The following is a 23,591-nucleotide window of genomic DNA, read 5'->3' as shown; positions in this document are numbered from 1 at the left end:
CTACTAGAATTAGTTACAAGCAATCCCTTATTTCTAGTGTTATAATAATGAAAATCACTATTAAGAGCAAAAAATCACTATTAGAGCAAATAACACTATTCCTAGTATTTAACTTAGGACAGTTAATATCTGAGTTTCTTATCCATAAATTCCTTAACTCTATAAAAATTATAAGCATTTAGCCAACTATATAGCTTATTCCTTAAATAATCAGGAATTTAAATTCCCAATGCTACTCGGTAACTTATTATAAACACGTACACAATTACATAGATAACTTTTATTATATTTAGTAATTTTAGGACATCATGTAGAAACGAGTCTTTGTGGATCACGTCAGATTATTATTGCATTGGATAGCTTGAACATTAAAATTTTTGTCTACCTAGATATCATCCTGTGACAAATGAGCAAAATACGTCCTTAATATACTCGTAGTTCAATCATAATTTATATTTTCTGAAAATTCGAATATCCGTGACCGAAACTATCGGCAACAATCGGATAATCCGAAATAATTTCTCCGAAACTGGTAAATTATTTTTCAGTATCCTCGAAATTCCATATATATAACATCCCTAGAATTGAGAACTTTGTGATTTTTTGTAAATATTTGTTTTTTAACACTTTTTTACACAATATAAATGATTGCACCAACCGGGATTCGAACCCGGGACCTCTAACTTAGTAGTCAGGGTCACTAACCATTCAGCTATATGGGTCGTTAAATAAATAGTTGTATTATATATTTTCCTAGTACCCTACACACGTCCTACCAACAATAGAAATAAGGAACAAACTAAGTTAAACATAAAAGAAATGTGACAGCCCTGACAGAATAACTTATGACTGGATGGAGGCGTAAAGGCATAAAAGGCATTTATTTTCTCAAAATTGATACCTTTAGAATTCTTTTTGATGTCATTACTTATACTACTAGATACTACTACCGCTTCGGAAACAAATGGCGCTCTGAGAGAGAAGACACGTCACTACACACGTCCTACCAACAATAGAAATAAGGGACAAACTAAGTTAAACATAAAAGAAATGTGACAGCCCTGACAGAATAACTTATGACTGGATGGAGGCGGCATTTCTAAAAACATCAAAGGCTATGTGACAGCCCTGACAGAATAACGTTTGTCTGGATGGAGGCGGAATTTGTAAAAATATCAAAGGCTATAAAAGAAATGGAAAGAGAAAAATATAAGAAAATATACATAAACTATAAGAGAAAAAAATAATCACTGGGCGTCATTAATAGAGCACGGCAATACTTCAAGCCGGCCCACATACTAGCGCTCTACAAAGCGCAGGTCCGACCACACATGGAGTATTGCTGCCATCTCTGGTCTGGCGCACCCCAGTATCAGCTGGATCCATTTGACCGCGTGCAACGTAGAGCAACTCGAATTGTCGGGAACCCAGTGCTCTGTGAACGGCGGGATCACTTGGCGTTGCGTAGAGATGTCGCTTCATTGTGTGTCTTCTACCGCATTTATCACGGGGACTGTTCCGAAGAGCTGTTTAACCTGATTCCTGCCGCCGAATTCCACCTTCGCACGACACGCCACAAGTTGGGATATCATCCCCACCATCTGGATGTGTGGCGGTCTTCCACAGTGCGGTTTTCAAGGAGCTTTCTTCCACGTACTACAAAGCTGTGGAATGAACTTCCTTGTGCGGTGTTTCCGGGACGATACGACATGGGTTCCTTCAAAAAAAGCGCGTACACCTTCCTTAAAGGCCGGCAACGCTCCTGTGATTCCTCTGGTGTTGAAAGAGATTGTGGGCGGCGGTGATCACTTAACAACCCGTACGCTCGTTTTCCTCCTATTCTATAAAAAAAAAGAAATGTGACAACCCTGACACAAAAACGTATAGCTGAACGGAGGCAGCATTTTTTCAAAACATCAAAGGCAATAAATAAAATGTGCCGTCCATGACAGAGTAGCGTATGTCTGGATGGAGGCGGCATTTCTCAATACATCAAAGTCTATAAAAAATGTGACAATCCTGACAGAAGAACGTATGTCTGGACGGAGGAGGCATTTCTCAAAACATCAAAGGCTATAAAAGAAATGTGACAACCCTGACAAAATAACGTATGTCTGGACGGAGGCGGCAATTCTCAAAACATCAAAGTCTATAAAAAAATGTGACAATCCTTACAGAATATCGTATATCTGAACGGAGGCGGCATTTCTCAAAACATCAAAGGTTTTGGCCCACTGTTGGTATTTACACAACCTTTAACCACAATCTAACGGTCTTTCGTTATTTACGTTAAGTATAAAGGGTTCGTCTAATTACATATTTTCATAACCTTTATCAAAACTCTAAGGTTTCCTAACCGTACAATTTTAGAGCCCTTAAAAATACAAACTCTAGGCGGACCTTGAAGCGCGGCCAGGTATCAAATTATTGATTGCAGCTAAGTGGAAACTTCTAAATTCTATTAAATACGTTAATTTATTTTTGGCCTAAATATAATTGGACAAACACCAATCTTATCGCTTGATTAAAATTGCTAACGCACGAGAGCGATAACACTTTATTGCTTTGATAATGTTTAGCATCCATTACCGAAACAGTAAGCTTTAGATGTCAAATATAAGTTATGATAGTGCAATATATGTACTTACTGTTTTTGAGGCAAATGGTATTACCCGCCGCGATGGCAAGCGTCCTGATGGAATGACGCTGGTGGCTTGGGCACGGGGAAGGGTGCTGGTATGGTACGCTCTTGCGTCGACACTCTGGCTCCTTCTCATGTCCAAGTTACGTCAGTTAGTGCTGGGGCTGCTGCTTCGACTGCCGAAGACGGCAAGCGTCGCAAATATATTGTTCTCAGTGAGTCACACATCTTTGTGTTGGTGTCGAGACACTTGGCCCGTGGGGCCCAGAGGCGCGGAGTTTGTTTGTTTATTTATTTATTTATTTATTAAGGCTTACCAGTAGATACATAGTTTTACATATACGAAAAGCTAAACATTAATAAGTGTTACTATTTAGATATCTAAATTAAAGGTAGGCACATCGTTACTAAACTAAAAATCTAATGCTAAAAACAAATTAGAAAAATAACAATAATGAATTTACTACTAATACTAATACTAAATAGTTACTAATCTATATTTAAGCCTTTTAATGACAAGGACACCGGTTTTTTATAAAAGTTAATATTTGAAAATACATCGATGTTATCATCTAATTTAAATATTTTATTATAGCTTATATATATGAGTTGAATGGGAGAGTTTAATCCGTAGTTATTTCTATAAAATTTAATAAATATTGGGGAATAAGTACCTATTCGACAATTAAATGACGGTACACAAATACCAATATTTTGAAGAATATCTGGACAGAAACTATAGTATGTTATAATACTATCTCCGCGCCTCAATAAGGCTACTGGAAACCCAAACGCTGGCAGCCATTTCGGTCAACGGATCAGCCTTGCTATCCAACGCGGTAATACTTCTAGTATTCTTGGTACGCTTCCACGTAATGATAGTTTGAATTTTATGTAGTCATAGTATTTTAAATATAGTTATAAGATTTGTTTTGTTTGAATAAATACTTACGTTAAATAATTTTTTTAATTTTATTTATTAGCCTAACGGATTTCACTGCTGGGAAATGCCTCCCCTGTTTTACTCTATTTATCACGATCCTGTGCCAGCCCCGACTAGGTCTATTATACGCATCCAGATCCCTGATTTTTTTTTATGACAATAAGGGAGGAGACGCGCAAGACGTTGAAGTGATGGTAATTGATACGTGCTGCCCATTACAATGCAGTGCTGCTCAGGATTCTTGAAAAACCCAAAAACTCTGAGCGGCACTACATTTGCGCTCGTTGAGACATAAGATGTTAAATCTCATTTGCCCAGTGATTTCACTAGCTACGGCGCCCTTCAGACCGAAACAAAATAATACTTACACATTACAGCTTCACGGCAGAAATAGGCACCGTTGTGGCTCCCATAATCTAGCCGGCATCCTGTGCAAACGAGCCTCCCACTGGTGAAAGATTATATATTTTGAAAACATGAAACTTTTTAGTGAGAATCCTAATCGATATTCATGTATTTATGTTTATCTGTACGTAGCCACAAATATTGAGAAACAACATTCACAATCGATTGTGTGAGGAAGAAACATAGCCAGTTAACTCACTAAGCCATCAAAACATAACTTGTAAAAAAAACTCTCGCAATTAAAAAGTTAAGATCCATGTATGGTTATGGTTTCTAAAGTGGATTTGATCCAGTTCAGTTCAGCCCTGTTTCACTGCGACCAATGTGATCTCTTGTGATAGCCACTGTTAGCTATAGTTCACTGCTAAGATTGATTCTTTTCATGAATCGTATTATGTCTTTTGCAGTGAGCTGATGTATCTCAAGTGGTTGAATAATTGGACTTCTCAAAAAGATGCTACGTTTACGCATTAAATGACCACTGTGAACGGCTGGATCATTTGGCGTTGCCTAGAGACGTCGCTTCACTGTGTGTCTTCTACCGCATTTATCACGTGTTCCGAAGAGCTGTTCAACCTGATTCCTGCCGCCGAATTTCACCTTCGCACGACACGCCATAAATTACGATATCATCCCCACCATCTGGATGTGTGGCGGTCCTCCACAGTGCGGTTTTCAAGGAGCTTTCTTCCTCGCACTACGAAGCTGTGGAATGAGCTTCCTTGTGCGGTGTTTCCGGGACGATACGACATGGGTTCCTTCAAAAAAAGCGCGTACACCTTCCTTAAAGGCCGGCAACGATCCTGTGATTCCTTTGGTGTTGTAAGAGAGTGTGGGCGGCGGTGATCACTTAACACTAGGTGTTATGCTCGTTTGTCCTCCTATTCCATAAAAAAAAAACATTCAGAGAGAATGTGTAGCGGGGTTTCATCTGCACTATTACAGAATGTACATGCTTTGCAATCTCTGAGACCTAAGAATGAGAGGTGTTTTTTTAATCTGCAGTGCCCCTTGAATGTCCTGGTTAGAATTCGTAAGTTTTCTCTACTTAGCCCTAGTGCCTCATTCACAGCCTTTTTGTTGAAGACTTAGATTAGGGTTTTGGAATGGGTTAAGCCCGGAGTGTTGCTCCAGAGTTTAAAGCACTCTTGATGTATCAAGGATGGAAGGAGATCCATGTAATAATGTAATGTAATAATGCAAGTTGGTGAATTTGTCTAGTACCTACTTAAGGGTCCTTCTGTCTTAAATTATTACATAATTATCTAATCTAACTACATCTAATCCAGTGTCCATATCAAGATTGAAAATATTTTATGTTTTTAATAAATATTGACCTTGGCCGTCGCCTGAAAAAAGAGTGTATTTTTTTTATTAAAAACACTAGCTGACCCGGCAAACGTTGTTTTGCCATATAAATTATTTTTAGAGTTAGACCGTTTCTTGGACATTGCTTTATTTTTCTAAAATAAACGTAGCCTAAGGTACTCCTTATTACATCAGCTACCTGCCTATAAAAGTCGCTGGATTAACCGGAACAAACAGACAGGCAGACAAAAATTGTTAAAAATGTTATTTCAATATTACAAACATACCCTCCAATTTTATTTAAATGTATAGATAATTCACACAATATTTTTATAAATTATAGCCTATATGTTATTCTGGTGTGTAAGCTATATTATTGCAAAGTTTCATCAAAATCCATTCAGTAGTGTTTGCGTTAAAGAAGTTCAAACATACATCCAAACATACAAACTTTCACATTTATAATATTAATAGAATAATGTATCAGTCATATATGTAAATAATTAAATAATTTAGTTCTTAGTCTATCGTATTTCCAAATTGGGAATTCCTGTGCCTTAGTTCTTCCAAAGTCGACATTATTTAGTTGTGACTCTCGAAAGTGTTACGTAAACTTGCATCACAAACACCAACTGCATAAATAACTTTGTAATCTCATATATAATATATGGGATTACAAAGTTATTTATTAATTAGTGTATTTTGAATACTGGAGCAAAATATTTTTGTTTTTTCTTGATTTAAATACTAAACACCGTATTTTGAAGCTTCTATATCTACTAGAAGTGCTTTAAACTTTTGATTATCAGTCAGTGTCAGTCAGTGAATGACAAAATTAAGAAACTTTGACTAGTTATAATTCTTAAGGTACTGGTTCAAATTAACTGATATTTGAAATATACCGTGTTTATACAATGTCTGGTCTGTCAGGCTTCTATTTTTATGCACAAAGAAGCTATATGGTTTCGAAAATGACCTGAACTGCTTGGAGAAAAGGATGGTAAAGCCGTGCCGCTTGTTTTTGCTCGACTTATCTTAATAGTGATTTTCATTATTATAACACTAGAAATAAGGGATTGCTTGTAACTAATTCTAGAAGGCTTCATAAGATAATAATGCTTTAAGGGTAAATGTATACACTTTTATAATAAAGTCCCAGCCACTGTTCAGGCATTATCTATAAATAAATTTAAATGTTTTATAAAAAAATGGCTCTGTCGTAAATCATATTACGCCACAGCTGATTATCTAAGCTAGAGAGCCTGGGACTAGATTATGATTATTTTATAGCGATAGAAATGACTGTACAATATTGTATATTTTTATTGAAAGGAGCGCAAAAAAAGAATGCTGGGAGAGTTTCTTGCGCCGCTTCTTCTCTCTCAGAGCGCCATTTGTTTCCGAAGCGGTAGTAGTATCTAGTATGTTAGAAATGACATCAAAAAAAATCTAAAGGAATCAATTTTGAGAAAATATTTATGCCTTTATGAGATACTTTTAAACTACTCAAAAAATAGCAATCAACTTCAGACTGTCATCACAACGGAACTGGAATATTATAATATAGACTGTCTAACACAACGACGGAATATTTACGAAGTAAACTTAAATAGGGATTAATCCCCAAAAAAGTATCAGAGAAACCTTACTCGGGTTGCGACTGACGACTCTCACGAAAGATCAACATACTTTCATCTGATTCATTGCAGATGTTGTGTTCCCACAGATTGCTTTCGCTTATTCCCTTGAACATGTTTTACCAGAATAAGTAACAATTATTATTGTATTAACTAATTTATTCTTTTCAGATGGCCGAAAACAAGTCGCCGTGTTCGAAGGAGCGGTGCACACAATAAACTTACGAACATGTATAATGAACAGATATTTTATGTGAATTCATCAAGCGACTTCAACCGCACAGTTAAAGAGAATGTGTTTGTGTTGGGAAGCAATTCAACGGAAAACGAAACTCAATATTCTTTGCAGCACGACGAATTTATATTCGACAGAACAGATGTTAGAGCTATATTTATCACGCTGTACACGATAGTATTCTGTTGTTGCTTTTTCGGTAAGTCGTATTTTAATTAAGAATTATGAACTTAGCTTATTTACAATATATATCTATGTGTGACACATTTCCTTACTATTTGACACAAGGCTCCGTCGGTTGATTGTGCCTATCCCTACCAATATAATAAACTAGCTGACCCGACAGACGTTGTTCTGTTCATAATAAAAAAAAACTCTTGCAGATGGAATTTTAGAAAATCCGTTCTTAGATGACCTCTACTCGGTGAAAAGAATATTCCAACCAAATTTCAAGTCTATAGCTGTAATGGTTCCAGAGATACCGTGATGAGACTATATACGTGGAAAGTTCTTATATATATAGATGTGAATGTAAGTTTGTTTGTTACGCTTTTACGCCGGAGCTTCTGAACCAATTTTGATGAAAGTTTGTACAGCGATAGACTAGAGCTTATGAAAGTAAAATCCATGGTTCCCTCGGAATTTGTGAAAAACAATTGAAATTCATGTAGATGAGCTACAAATTTACCGACAGTAGATTTAGTTTTACATAGCAATCTTCGTCGAAATAACATTCATATAATATGTTGAGGACGGGAGCGAAAACGGGAACCAGAACTGGAATAGGACAAGAAAATTTCAGTTCCAAGCTTGCTTATTATTTTTAAAAAGCCTTTATCTACGCGAACGAATTCGCGGAAAATACCTAGAGTAGAAAAAAAATATTTTCAAAAATCACACAGATAGCAAACTTTATTGCATTTTGAAAAAATACTATCAATTATTGTATTGTTAGTTTGGTAAAACGCGTTGCTAGTTCCGGTGGCTGTAGAAAGCCCAGAAAATAAGAAAAGATGTATACCTACACTAGAATATAAGACAGAATACACTGTTTGTATGTTCAGAGTTCGTGTCGCGTCAGGGACAAGGCTGCCAGTACAGCTATTGTTAAAGACTTCAATAAACGTATGTTGGCACGTTTGAGAAAGAGTTGTGAGTGATTTTTATACGATACACGCACACAGCGACATGCTCTCCCGTCACTATGAAATTAGTCGATATATCGCCTTGTAGTATAGTGTGAAGTGACATCTATATTCAAGTTATTTATTTAGCAAGTGGCAGTTTGAACTATAACACCAGGTAACTATGGTAACCAACAATGGTAACTAGGTAATTATGGTAACCGTCACAGTAGTACATAGGTTTGTGTTTATTTATTTATTTATAAGGATTCACCAGTGGGTTACCACTGGTGAATCCTTATAAATATATTACAGTATTACTAATATACTAATATTATACTTAGTTACAACAACCATTCTATGATCTAACGAATTTATACACTTGAATAAAATCTACCAAATAAGTTGAGATATACCTACTAAACAAATCAAGAATATTATTTAATTATTTACAATTCTTTTTGACATTTTAGCGAAAAAAAGAATTTTACATAATCGCGACATAGGTGAATTATCCCCAAAATATTTCTGCGAAATAGCTTTTCAAATAAGCTCAGGGGCTTACTTGGGCATAAAGGGACTCTAAAATTAAACATAGACACAAGAAAGGAGCTAAAAATACTGTATGTATAAACTCTGTTATAAGAAAAGTAGATCCAATAAGTCCCTTCGGTCTTCCAGAGTGTGTATATTAAAATATGTAAGCATTTCAGTGTATGTTGCGGGTAATCTAGATTTTCCAATTGAGACAGCTAAGTGGTAAAGAAATCACTTTTGAATTCTTTCAATTCTGAGACAATGGCATGCATAGTGGGGTCTCCAGACGATACTGTCGTATTCCAAAATACTGCAACCAAACTTGTTTAGGATTATTTCTGTGTGATAGTTCCTAAAATCTTAGCCATTGCAAATTACAAATCTCAGCATTTTGGAATAAGAATACAGTCTATGTGCGGTATAAATGTATGTCTATTGTCAAATATAACACCTTAATCCTGAAAAGTATCTAATGTACTGAGAACAATATCATCTAAATAGTATTTAATTGTAATATTAGGTTTGCATTTTGTAAAAGTTACATGAAAACATTTATTTTTATTCAGTATCACACTATTAAGTTCGCACCATGCCTTGCAGGCAGGCCTGAGTAGCTTGCTTAGATTAGGCAAATATCACTGGGACCATTAACGATCTTATTATTAGCAAACATAAATGGTGTGCAATATTTTAGGCAGTTTGGAAGGTTGACAAATATATTTAATAAAAGTGGACCCAAATGTGATTCTTGGGGTAGTCCTGGTGTAATTTCATATTTTACAAATCCATAAGCTACTACTTAACAACAACTGTCAGGAAGTTATGTGTACAAAAAATTTAAAATTGGTCCAGCATGGACTTATACAGATAACTTTAAGAGTTAGATGGAAATTGGGACTGAATCAAATAGATATCTTTATTTAAATTGGTAAAGAGCATCTAATCTTTTCCTCTTATCAAACGCGTTTGTTAATAATTCTGAAAAATTACAAGTTTGTGCAAGTCAGCCTACCATTTGTAAGGTGCTGGTAAACAAGAACCATGTGTTTCAAGTAGCCATACAGTAGTGAATAAATAGAGCCCGCAAATACAATGAAAGTATGGAAATTATTGGTCTGTAGTTCGTAACCCTTTTTTTTATCGCCACTTTTGAATATTGGTACCAGCTTGGCAAATTTTCCACGTTTTATGAAATACTCCCGTTTTTAATGAGTTGTTAAATATTACTTGTAATGATAGCGCAAGTGTCTCAGCACAGTTGATGAGGTATACAGGTGATATTTGATCAAGTCCAGCACTCTTAAAACGATCGAGATATTTCAGTTTCGGAATTATTGATCAAACTGTATAGACAATAGACACTGACAATTGAATTTAATATTATTTAGGTTATTTAGAAATTCATTGTTATCATATTGATTGTGATTGCTCTGAACGAAGGTGAATGAAAAGTGTGATGAGCTCCTTCATAGTTATATACTGTTCCGCTTCTGCAGTGCAACTCGCATGTTTCAATGCCATCGTTCTATAAACATCTTTTAATCTGTCTTTCTACAAACAGGAAGACCCAGTGCTCTGTGAACGGCTGTATCACTTGGCGTTGCGTAGAGACGTCGCTTCAGTTCTTCCTCCTTCCAATCCTTTTTTTGATCCCGAAGATACCGTTTTTCAATGTTATTATTATTACAATTAACGATAATAAGATGTTAATAATTAGTATTATACAATAAATATCGTACATTTAGTAAATTAAGCTACGTGCAGTGAGTGTAAGAAAAAGATGAATTACATTATTATTATTATTATTGTGTGTCTTCTACCGCACTTGTTACGGGGAGTGTTCCGAAGAGCTGTTTAACCTGGATCCTGCCGCCAAATTCCACCTTGGCACGACACGCCACAAGTTAGGATATCATCCCCACCATCTGGATGTATGGCGGTCTTCCACAGTGTGGTTTTCAAGGAGCTTTCTTCCACGTGCTACAAAGCTGTGGAATGAGCTTCCTTGAGATTGACGATACGACATGGGCACCTTCAAAAATTCCTCTGGTGTTGCAAGAGAATGTGGATGGCGGTGATCACTTAACACCAGGTATCCGTACGCTCGTTTATCCTCCTCTTCCATAAAAAAAACAGGTTCTGGATGATACTCATCTGATATAAACTGTATCTTCTATATAATTTACTCAAGCATAACAAAACTGATCAATCTTTATTTGTTTCAGGAAATCTTCTCGTTATTCTTGTGGTGACTCTGTCGAGACGGCTGCGATCTATCACAAACTTCTTTCTGGCCAATCTAGCGGTGGCCGATTTATGTGTCGGCGTGTTTTGTGTCTTCCAGAACTTGAGTATATATCTTATACCTAGGTGAGTCATTAGTTATGTAAACAGAAGATCTAAAAGAAAACCTAAAGGCTGTAAATTGTTCACAACCGATGTTCTATTTGTTTATCTTACAAAATATATCTAAAGCGATCTAATAATCGTAAATTAGACGAGTGAATCACCGCCCAAATGTCTCATAAAAATCCAAACTGCTGGAACTTTTTTAAACAAATAGTATCATTTTTATTTCTATTTCAATTTCCAAGTTAATTAGAAAATGCAACTGAAATCTTACGATTTAGCTTAGCTTGTCATTTATATTTATATATTTTTGTATAGGGATAATACAAACCCTTTGACTTCACCGATAATGTATTTTTATGAGTCAGTCATAATTTGATCCCCTCAGCTCAATACATCATTAATAATGTTCAAGCTTTATTTAAAATATGTTTACTGGGGAGATTTACAGGTCAAGCTCGAATCATGCAATTCCGCCCCGTTATAATTCAATAATTAATGAAACACACAAGCCTGATGTCACCACGACCCATAACCCGTTGTTCGTTAGGGATATAATGTGGCACACACACCAATGGGCTCAGCAATGCTCGATTTTGACTTATTTTTGAGCTACGCTACCTTTTACATACAGGAGTACTACTAGTGTTGAACTTACAACCCATATACTCCTTTATTTGATAAAGTTATATGAATATTGGACAATACTAAAAAAGCACCACATTTTTTTTTATAATAAAAAATAAATTCTGACTTCAAACATATATACCTATCACTACTTATATTATAAATGTGAATGTAAGTTTGTTTGTTACTCCGATTACACGGTCTAAACCACTGAACCGATAATCATGAAACTTAGTAATGATAATTTACCCTTTTATCGCGAATAAAAGGCTTGGCGGGGTTGATATTTCAACCGGGGGTGGAAATTTGAAGAATTTGTATGAAAGTTCGTTATTATCAAAGATAACACAATGAACATTTGTATTTAGGCACTTAAATAAAAAATAAATAAATATTTGTTCTAGCATTTTTAAGATTTAGACCCGTGTGGGGATGAAAAAGGGGGATAAAAGTTCTATAGTTGGAAGCTTTTAAAAATGTATTAACCACAGCAGATTGTTGTGTATAATTTGCAAATTGAGTACATTAAAAATAAAAATTGCTGCCCAAGTAACTATTGCACGCGCACGAAGTCGCGGGTAGTTATATTATAAAAAAAAGGTTGCTGATCAATTACTTATGATCAATTACCTGGAACCAATACATTTTTTTCCATTTATTTCAAAACAAAGCATACAATAAAATTTCTACATCTTAATACCACGAAAACCCCTAAAGGGTTTATCTGGGTAACTTCTAGGTTATTTGGTATTAACATTATTACATAGGGTGTATAATTTAATGTAGAGGAAATTATTTTATTATTTATTTAAATTTACCTGTCTTATCTACACAATGTGTTCTGACATGTAGTAATAAATATTTAGGAGAGTATAAACTACTTCATCAATGAAAATAGCCCATATAGTGGGTCAATTCCAAAATCCTACCAGTGTGTAGTTATTTTTATTTTTATCTTAGTAAAATTCACCTTAATTTGTAAAACAGCGGCGGCTTAAGTTGTACGTCCTGTAGGGGCTCAATGTTGGTCTTATTTTATATAAAAAAAGCTGGCAAATAATTGTTTTTTTGTGATTTCCGAAGAGTGAAAGTTTATTTTATACAGTATTTAAGCACATCTGTACGCTCTATTTTAAAATTATGCGAAAACTACATTATTAATATATATTTTTTTCTAATTTCATAATAATAATCCTCTCTCTCTAGCACTCTACTCCCTCGCCAAGTTCTTACCCTTATTTTGTTTATAAGATGGTTTATTTTGCATTGTCTTATAGCTTGTTTCAATAGCTTTCTGATACATGCACTCAAATTATCCTAATTATAAGCAATCTATTGCTACACGTAAAATAATACGCTGACGCTGACAGAACGCTGCGCGAGCGCCAAAATCTTGCCAGTCTACACCGTACCGCGCGATCCGAGTTTCCCGAAAAAAAAGGTTACATTAATATAAACAAATCGAAGATAAGAATATCTAATCAACTCTTATATTGCCCTGATATTGCTATATTTTTTTTGTGTATTCTTCGGGTTACGAGCGCAGTGTCATATTATCGGGATCATATCATAATAATATAATATTACTATAGCTATAATATCATATTATATTTAATATTTCTCAAAGTTTTTTAGAAATTTATTAGACTAAAATGTTTGGGTGATCTTGATATTTCAATACAGTAACATATCTTGGGAAACCTTTCGTACAGTAAAAGGGTTGATTTTCCCATTAGGACAAACAATAAGGATTATATAATAGGTGGTAGGGAATAGGGAAAAGGGAACCAATAAATGAAGGATTAAGCTGAATCGCCAACTTTGAATACCTTTAATTAAATTAACTTAATAGTTAAAGCTAATAAAATGCTTATTTTGAACGCCTGAAAACTGTATGATTATTTAAAACATAAAAGAAAAGCTCCACTAGTATCATGTTTAAAAAAATATCAAATTACTAAAAAATATAGTTGAACTCCCTATAGTTGAACACTGAACCCTAATTATGAACATTTGTCACCCAATAGTTGAACTAAAAATTTAAGAGTGAAGAATGCGTAAAAATGAAGCTACCCACTAATTAATATATGAGTGATTTTTACATGAAAATGATACAAAATATTGGCAAAGCTTGTTTATTAAAATAAAAAGTATCAAATTATTATCACAAAATATTATTTAGGAACTGTTGTCACCTTTCCATAACAAAACAACATGTACCTACTAGGAAAATATTTACATAGATACTAGGCACCTTTACAACAATAACAACTCTGCACTTATAAGTAATATAATATATATTTGAAAAATTAAAAAAATATTAAAAATTACTCTTCTACCAATTTGAGGTTATGGCAATTTCTTTTCATAGCTAACATCGTTACTTTAGTCAAATCTTTGGTGGTTCAACAAAATATGTTAAGTTACTTACCTTCGTAGAGACTTGATTCTGAATAATTTTTTCTCCGAGTCACACTACAGCACCTGTCCAACATAAGTAAGCGGTTTCTTTTATTTTTTCCAAATTGTAATACAACTAATTATAATACACTATTAAAAATCTATATTTTCATTAGTTTTATGTCAGTCTTTCGTCACACTCATTGGTATCATTGGTAATAGCTACATCAACATTTTTTTCTTTAGTCTTTGTTAGTCACAAGTTTCTTCCCTTTCTTTTTCTTTTCGTTAGTTTTTATTTGTTTTTTTATCTTAATCAGCTCTCACTGTATCTTTCGGTCAAATATATTTTTCTTTTTATGTCTTTTCCATTTCTACTACTGGTGGTACTATTTTTTTGTTTTATGGAAAAGGAGGAAAAACGAGCGTACCTGGAGGAATCACAGGAGCGTTGCCGGCCTTTAAGGAAGGTGTACGCGCTTTTTTTGAAGGTACCCATGTCGTATCGTTCCGGGAACACCGCACAAGGAAATTCATTCCACAGCTTAATAGTACATAGAAGAAAGCTCCTTGAAGACCTCACTGTGGAGGATCTGTGCCACACCTCCTCGTAAGGATGAAATCCTAACTTGTGGCGTGTCTTGCGAAGTGGGAGTTCAGCGGCAGGAATCACGTGATTTATATTATTTTATTATGAAGTGAATTACTGACTGCTTTCACTTTGTAGTTTTTTTTGAGTTCGGGAAGTGTCAACATTACATTAATTTTAGCGTCCATTGCTTTAGAACATTCGGGTGCAGATTTATAACTGTTTATGGCATCGTTATGCAATTTTCTTTCATGAATGACATCCGTATTCTCAGACAATCTTTGATTATTCTGTAGGTACGTGTACGCTAGGCCTTGAAATCTGATCTTGCTCTGCGCTTTTTTTTTCTCGTGGTGTTCGTTAGGTGCAGTTGTGCACTCACAACTGTAGTATTGTAATAATATTCTATTGCCATGATACACTTATCATGGCAATAGAATCGCTTGTTTTGATGCAAGAGGCGTCAAGTCGGTTTGAGGTGTAGTCAAATATCTTTATTTGTATCGTTATGTAAACCGTATCTGTAATAAGTGATTCCTTTGCCTATACATAGAAATAGATTTTATTAAAATCATCGCTTCCCTGCATGCAAGCTAAATTTGTTTGATCATCATCATCAGCCGGAAGACGTCCACTGCTTTACAACGGCCTCCCCCAAAGATTTCCACGACTATCGGTTTATACAAAATTAATATATTTGTTTAAAATTCTTAAATACCTATAACCAAAAATGTTTTCAGACTTTCATGTTATACCTATGCAATACATTCATTCAATTTTAGGATACACAGCTAAAAGTTGAACGAACAAAATGTTGGGGATATTTTTTGGTTCAGCTTTTGGTGATAAATCCTAAAGTTGAACACTTTAGATTTCATACTTCATAAAAACCTATAAATCTAGTTCAACTATTGGTTTTTAGTTAGCAAAATTAGCTAGGATTGTTTTAAAAATATTGTGTTCATTTTATGCTCTTGATAAATTGCATATATTCTCCTTTTCACCATCAGATGAATGGCGTTAATTTATAGTGTAAAGTCGTAGATATTAAAAGCATTACTTGTACATGTACAGTGTTTTATACACTAAATATGTTAAATAACGTAAATATGATTTGTAGTTGGTTAATTGTCGTTGTGCGGTTCTGGCTAGCATGAGTCCTTGACAGGCGAGGGGAAAGATTTTCCATATAATGTATATAAGAATAAATGTAAGCGAACCTGACGCGTCACTGACGATCTTTTTAAGGAAGCGGGCATCTTTTGCTCCACTACCCTATATAGATATACCTCAAGCAGTATTTAATAAGTTCGCTACTAATAATAAATATCTATACTGTAAGTATACATTTATACATTAAAACTCATTATATCCAAACATACAGCTAGCGTATATGTGGAACAGAAACAGCGGGCCGGCGGTGAGATATGATTACGGTTCTTTTATGTTAATAACAATGCGCTCATTGCTCTTCACAGCAAATACGAAATATTTCCTCCTTGTTTGTTCACTTATCTACCCCTCAGGCTTCTATTAATAGACGAAAGAAAACATACAAATAACATTACATTTTAGCATATAATTAATTTGTGTATTAAAATTATGTGCTCTTATCATTAACCACTCAATATGGCGAACGGCAAAAACTACTACATTCCCGCCCTTTTTGTGTAAACCTTTGTATATATATTGTAATTGAAATGATTTGTAAAACAATGAAAATGTAAATTTTGATTAAAAAGAGTGGCAATGAGTTTCTTGCTACTTCTTCTCAATAGCTCAACCCTTTACGAAGTAGCGGTAGAAATTTTTTTCGACATTCATAACTGTCATTTCCGTGACCTGAATAAAGTGATTTTGAAGTTGAATTTGAAATTTATAGTGTTCGAATCTGTTCAAAACTATACATACATTATTCGCCTTCATAATAATATGTTCATATTAGCACTTTCTAGAACCAGAAATAGAAAGAGGCGAGTGTTTTTGTCATGAGGCCGATCGACTTACTTGGTATATCTAAGTGACGAAATCGCCTTACTCGGTACGCAAGGGCTTAAAAAGTGTGAAGCCTGTTATCAGCGTAATAAATGAACCTAACTGGCTTCACTCTTGGGCTCAACAAAATCAATAATTGATGAACAATTACTGAGGCCATAATATTGTGTCGGACCGGTTTATAATAGGTACATTGTAATACTTAGATCATTTATACGTCTGATAGACTATGACAGCTGTGAGCACGTCGAAAAAATATTGATTTTAGAACTTACCTCTATTTAGAGCAATTCACGCACATTAACACAAAGTGTCATACAAATCGCGAGTGTAACACGTAGCTTGTCACGCACACTTAAGTATTATACCTGGCCTGTTTTTATCGGTTGTCTAACAGCAAGATAATCTATCTAGATTAGACTACATTAACGATTCATGTAGAACAGTTTATAAACTCAATATTAAAATCTCTTACAAAATAATTTAGCCTTTAAACTATTGTATTGCGGAGTAAATATTAAAATAATGAAAATTTATTTATTTTAAGGATGTGGGCTCCAGGATGGATTAATAGCCATTAAATATTTTTAGATATTATCCCCCTTATAAAAATAGTCTGCTAACTTAAAGCATTTCTAATTCACACTCTGTCTTCTTCTATTGACCTAAGTCATAATGAGAAAGAACACTCCTTAGCGGCTGTTTTAAGTAAGCGGACCATTATTGGGGTATTATATTATATATTATAATAAGGGGTATTTATTTAACGAACTTAGTAAGCAATTGAACAAATTAAAGTATCTACACAGTTAGCAGAATAAACATAATAATGAAGGTAGGTGTACGGTTTTAAAATGTTTACATAACGTGCCGGTTACAAACTGTATCAAGGGCCGGTAATGATTCTCGTGCCATACAAAAAAATAGGTCATTATTGAGTGTGAACAACATTTTGCAGTATATGCGAGCAGGACAGATAAATCTTTGAGAGTGAAAATAGTTAAAGTAAAATGTTGAATGCTTTACAACTACATTAGGGTTAAGAAGTATTGTAATATTTGATATATATATGCTTTCATAAACTTTTACCGTGACTATACTTAGTAGTTTGTATATTTTATATGGATTTACATATTTATTAATTACTAAATAATAGATATTATTATGAATGTGTAATAGTAATGGAATTAAAATGGAAATGGGCTCGACATATACAAAGAACAAAAGACGAAAGATGGTCCAAAGTAGTAACGAACTGGTACCCTATAAATAGGAAACGAAATCGAGGCAGGCCAAATAAGAGATGGAGCGATGACATAGTAGAAACAGTAGGAAAGATGTGGACAAGAATTGCAAGAGACAGGAACAAGTGGAAATCAATGGAGGAGGCTTTTACCGCTAAAGGCGGTCCTTATGTCGAAATTAACAACTAATTATACTAACAAAATTGGTATTTTTTTTTAAATAGTGAAATACTAACACATATTAACAAATATAATTTATAAGTAAATATCTTAATGTATAGATGTAAGGAAATAAAGCTATAAATAAATAAAAAATAAAAAATAGTAATGAAATAAATGTGTTATATAGAGTACTTAGCTCACGTAAGCCATTGCTGAGTGTAAACCTTAGCATAATGTTTTATTTCATATTTATAGTCATTTGACAGCTGAAAATATACTTAACTTAAGCTAAGACAGCCGAATACAACACTTAAGTTCGTATTTTATCATACTCAGTAAAGTTTTACGTCAGTAAAGTCTAAGTTCGTCCAATAGATCTCAGGCTAAGAAAAAAAGCGATTCATTCGATTGTATGAAACGTGCCGTCATTGATAGATTGACAAATAACGGGTATAATCTTGTAAAAAACGGAGATAGCCAAAATCCACTACGTTTTAAGCAACTACTCGCTTTCAAACTTAGCCGGATTATACTTCGTTACCATATTGTAATTACTATTTCAAAGTCATATGAGTGCACGTTTCATACTAAACCTACGTAGTATTTACATCCTCTTTTTTATTAGGGCCCAAAACCGAACACACACGTGCATAATAATATTACACACTTGTGAATAATAGAATTATCCCTACAAAGTTAAATTAGTACCTAACTGAATATTATATGAGAGTAAACAGAGCATTTTCAATTTAACCGAATAATACAGATTGTTTTGTAACAACAAAGAAGGTTTTATGCCGCTGAAAATCCATTTACATTTTTGGAATAAATGATGTTCCTAATGAATGAAAAATCATTTATTATCATCAAATTATTTCCTCCTTATAATTCACAATTATTTGTTAGAAAGTATATGCATTTTATTAATGAAATTATAATTTGAAGTAGGCTGTATGGCTATATGTAATGAATCACCTTGGCTTATATTTGGCACGTGCAAAAAATAAAACTTGCGCGCCATTTCGCATAATTTTCATATTTTGATTGTATCCCAATGCAATACATCTTTGTTTTATTTCTCGCAAGTCTGTTGAAAAAGTGCGTATGAAACTCGTGAGCAACTCCCTCACTAGAACATCGGCCAATTTACGCCTTCGGCTGCGGCTCGGGCTGCAACCCATGGCCTCATGTACAATGAGACTTGTGCCATAATATACTATTTTCATTATTATTTCATTTATTCAGGATATAAACGGTCACAATTCAAAAACTTTAGACTATTTTATTTAATGAAGACCTATAGTTCCATAAAATAATTTTATAACTACTTAATAACTTACAATGTGAGTGCTTTGTTATAAATAAAATAATATGTTTTTAAATGCAAATAAAGTGATAAAATATAAAACTTATAAAATACAAAATATATTACGATCTGAAGATAAATTAGAAAGATTTACTTATGCTACTTATGGTTAGACATGGCTTCTTTAATCATAATTTTGAATTTTGCAAACGGCAAGTGAAAAATATCTAAATTTCCAAATATTTCATTAAAAAGTTTACAAGCTCGTCCGGTATAACTATTACTAGTGTGACATGTATGTGCTCTTTTGATGGTAAACACATCTTTTTGAAGAGGGCGTCTTTCAGGTCTGCAAGGAACTCTAAAGTTAATCTTATGTAGTAGTTGAGGAACTATTATTGTTGAGATAATTTGTTCTTAATTTATCTAGGCAAAGGAATAAGATTCAATTCAGGAAAATAAAGGTATAAATGAAATTAAACAGAAAAAAGCCTTTTTGAAGTTAGGACAGTAATAATTCAGAATGTCATAATGCTTACCAGTTTTAAAATTGGATTAAGTCAATAAACAAAGGGAAAATATCGGAAAAATTTATTCACCTTTGTTTTAAATTTTATTTTTATGTATGTTCTGATAGGACACAGATTGATCGTAATTTTTCCGATAGATCGGGAGATAGCCGTTTTTATATGTTTTTGAACGTTTTCCGACAACGTAAACATCATTTACCCGTGACATATAACGGCCATTGAAACGAGCCAGCTGGGACCAAATGATTTACTGCAGCTTCTATTCAAACTTATTTAGAGGAAGCCTGTTTGGCCAGAATTATGAGTTCTGCGGAAATTGCTTTTTTCGGAATCATTATTATTTTAGGTAAATGTGAAGATTTTATGGAGAACAAACGAAATTTTACCAGATACCAGTGAGAGGCTCCTTTGCACAGGATGCCGGCTAGATTATGGGAACCACAACGGTGCCTATTAAAGGGAGCCGTAGCTAGTGAAATCACTGGGCAAATGAGACTTAACATCTTATATAACATTGAAAAGAGCGTAAAAAAAAATGCTGGGAGAGTTTCTTGCGCCGCTCCTTCTCTCTCAGAGCGCCATTTGTTACCGAAGCGGTAGTAGTATCTAGTAGTTATCAGAAATGACATCAAAAAGAATTCTAAAGGAATCAATTTTGAGAAAATAAATGCCTTTATGCCTTTTATGTGATGAGCGCAATTGTAGTGCCGTTCAGAGTTTTTGGACTTTTTAAGAATTCTGTGCGGCACTGTATTGTAATGGGCAGGGCGTATCAATTCACGCCCTTCAGACCGAAACACGATAGTATTTACACATTACTGCTTCACGGTAGAAATAGCCGTTCTGGTACCCATAATCTAGCCGACATCCTGTGCAAAGGAGCCTTCCACTGGTAATATAAGTATAAGTCACGAGCTCTTATTTAAAAATCTGTTACTACCATATCTAGTATAAAGTTTTGGTAAAAAAAAACTTATATTTTACGTTGTTCACATTATACCTACATGTATGTTGAATCAACCGTTATAACGAGTGTATTGTCAACAGTTGGGTGTTCGGAGATTTCCTGTGCAAGATGTACCAGTTCGTCCACTCTCTCAGCTATACTGCGTCAATATTCATTTTGGTTGTCATTTGCACAGAGAGATATTTTGCCATCATACATCCCATAACATGCAAACAAATATTAACCTCGACGAGACTCAGAGTAAGTAAAAATATATGAATTATACGACAAGTTTTGAATTAGTTAATTAGATAACCAATTATTAATTTCATTATGAGTAACGTGACATTATTTTCATCATTCCAACATGTGTCAATACTATTTATATCTTAATATATATAAATTACGTGACACGTTGTTTGTCCGTGATGGACTCCTAAACTAATGTACGGATTTAAATGGGGATTACTTCATGGAGGACTGTTAGGTCCAACTTGAGAGATAGGATACTTTTTATTTCGATTTGGGACCGATTATTATTTTTATTTCCAATATTTGTTTTGTATCAACATATTTTCTGTGAGAGAATTTATTGACGCACGGTTTGACAGTTCTTCTGTGGAACAATTTCATTATAACAACAAGGAGCATACGTTACGAAATAATTCTTGATGTTACGAAAACTTATTGACAAATACATAAAAAATTGTATTTTATTTATTATGTACAGTACAACGTCTGTCGGGTCAGTTAGTATACTATATATTATATACTGTATGTATGTACATATATACATACCGCCGAGATAATCGGTAACGCTTATACCTAGTTATACCATAAAAACTGAAACAAAGAAAATACAAAATTTTCTATTGCAAATAACATTTATTTATTTTACAGTGTGTTAGTTTAATACTGCAATATAGTACATTATATGCTGCAAATTAGTATTCCCATGGAAACAGAGAAAGCACGCACTCTTTCCATGGGAAAATTCTTCTTTGCCAACCGTACGGATGGGTTTAGGTACTCTGAATTATCATGGCATTTAGAGCAAGCCGTACTCTCTAAAACTGACCATAATACAGCGGATACGACGGCCAGTCTTCAGCTCTGATGAAGTCCAAACCTTTCGTTTACAACCAATACTGCGTAGGCCGAGCCTTATGATCCGGCGACTCTTGCTGGAAGGACCATTCTTGGTTATTGAACATTGTGTTGATAAGGGGCTTCACTACCTTTTCAAGAATGGTATCTTGATACACTTGTGCCGATGTTTTGATACCTTTTTCACAAAGTTGTGGCTCTGTCACTCTTTCATAGCTAATACCTCACCAAACCATCACTAAAGTCGGATATTGCCCTCGTTACCTTATGTCGACTAATTGGGAAGCTTTCTTAGAGCTTTCAGCATAAATACGGTCCTTTTGTTTTTTAAAATATCGCTCAATTGTAAAACAAAACTCATCCGTAAACAATTTTTTTCTGTGACCTCCCTTTGCGTACCGCTTCATTAGTTGTTTCGATTTTACCACCGTATCCTTTTTTAAATTATCAGTTAAGAAATGTCCAGTACGTCTCTTATAGAAGTCCTAAGTCTTCTTTTAAAATACGCGACATGGTTCTAGGTGCTATCTTCATCTTCCGAGATAAAATCTTTTGCTTTCGGACAGGATTTCTTCGAGTTCCTTCCCTTACTGATTTGACTACCTTTTTCGTACGAACACTACATGTACGGTCAGATCTTTTTCTGTCACAAACAGAGTAGGTCTCATTGTACCTATTAATAGCCAGTTACAAAACATTTTATTAATACTAAGCGCATGGAGAGTTTTAAAAATTGCATTTGGCTCCATACCTACTTTGTGTAATGCAATCACAGCGATTCGGTTCTCTTTATCACCCATTAAAATGGAGTGCCATTTTAATATCGCAAAATAATGTACAATGTTTTGGCGCCAAAATGAGAAAACTCAATGAACAATCATATAATAATGATAAATTCCAAATTCAAATGTAATATTTTGTTTATTTTTAATTGTAACAGTAGGTATTTATGTCCAAACTAAGTATATAGCTAAAATAAATGTATATAATATCTCCATAATCCATCTTATCTCCCAAATAATAAGCCATAATGTTTTTATTGGCAGATCATTTAATAACTAGTTGAATGCAGAATTAACACTATCTGGCAATTTTATGATTGTTTACGATGAGAAATTATTATATCTACTGCGTGCCAACTTCCGTCTAAATCCATGATACTTTATTATCTGATCTCGTTACATCAATAGCTGGAAAAATAGTTTTTCAGGAACTTGCTAACGAATCTTTTTCGTGTCCATTTTGCGTAAAAAATATTATTTTTACTGTCCATGCCTCTCAAAAATACATCACGAATGGCCGCAAGTAACACCAGGCACCAGGATTGTTGTTGTGACAGTAACGTTATCATTCATACTGATAACATCAACTAGTCTAGCCATTAATATAGTTACAACCTAATAACTTTTTTTTTAAATTCAAATCTGAAACGCAGTTATTATATCAGAAACTTTGATCGTTTTCTGCCATTTTACATAATCTTTTCGAGGCTAATACTATTAAATA

The 23,591-nt window shown here is 34.1% G+C and overlaps 1 protein-coding gene across 3 annotated transcripts in view; it reads left to right on the top strand.

Annotated features, from left to right (window-relative positions):
* LOC126972810 (trissin receptor-like) overlaps positions 1-23,591 on the top strand; it is a 118,726-nt gene that overhangs the window by 71,980 nt on the left and 23,155 nt on the right. For all 3 annotated transcript variants that reach the window (XM_050819880.1, XM_050819878.1, XM_050819879.1), the window contains exons 2-4: positions 7,106-7,368; positions 11,056-11,200; positions 21,080-21,239. In XM_050819880.1, coding sequence (XP_050675837.1) covers positions 7,164-7,368; positions 11,056-11,200; positions 21,080-21,239 — 510 coding nt within the window. In that variant the 5' untranslated portion in view covers positions 7,106-7,163. The remainder of the gene's footprint in view (positions 1-7,105; positions 7,369-11,055; positions 11,201-21,079; positions 21,240-23,591) is intronic.

This window comes from Leptidea sinapis, chromosome 27 (assembly GCF_905404315.1).
Source record: "Leptidea sinapis chromosome 27, ilLepSina1.1, whole genome shotgun sequence".
Classification (NCBI taxonomy): Eukaryota; Metazoa; Arthropoda; class Insecta; order Lepidoptera; family Pieridae; genus Leptidea; species Leptidea sinapis.
This window is presented reverse-complemented; position numbering and strand designations above follow the sequence as displayed.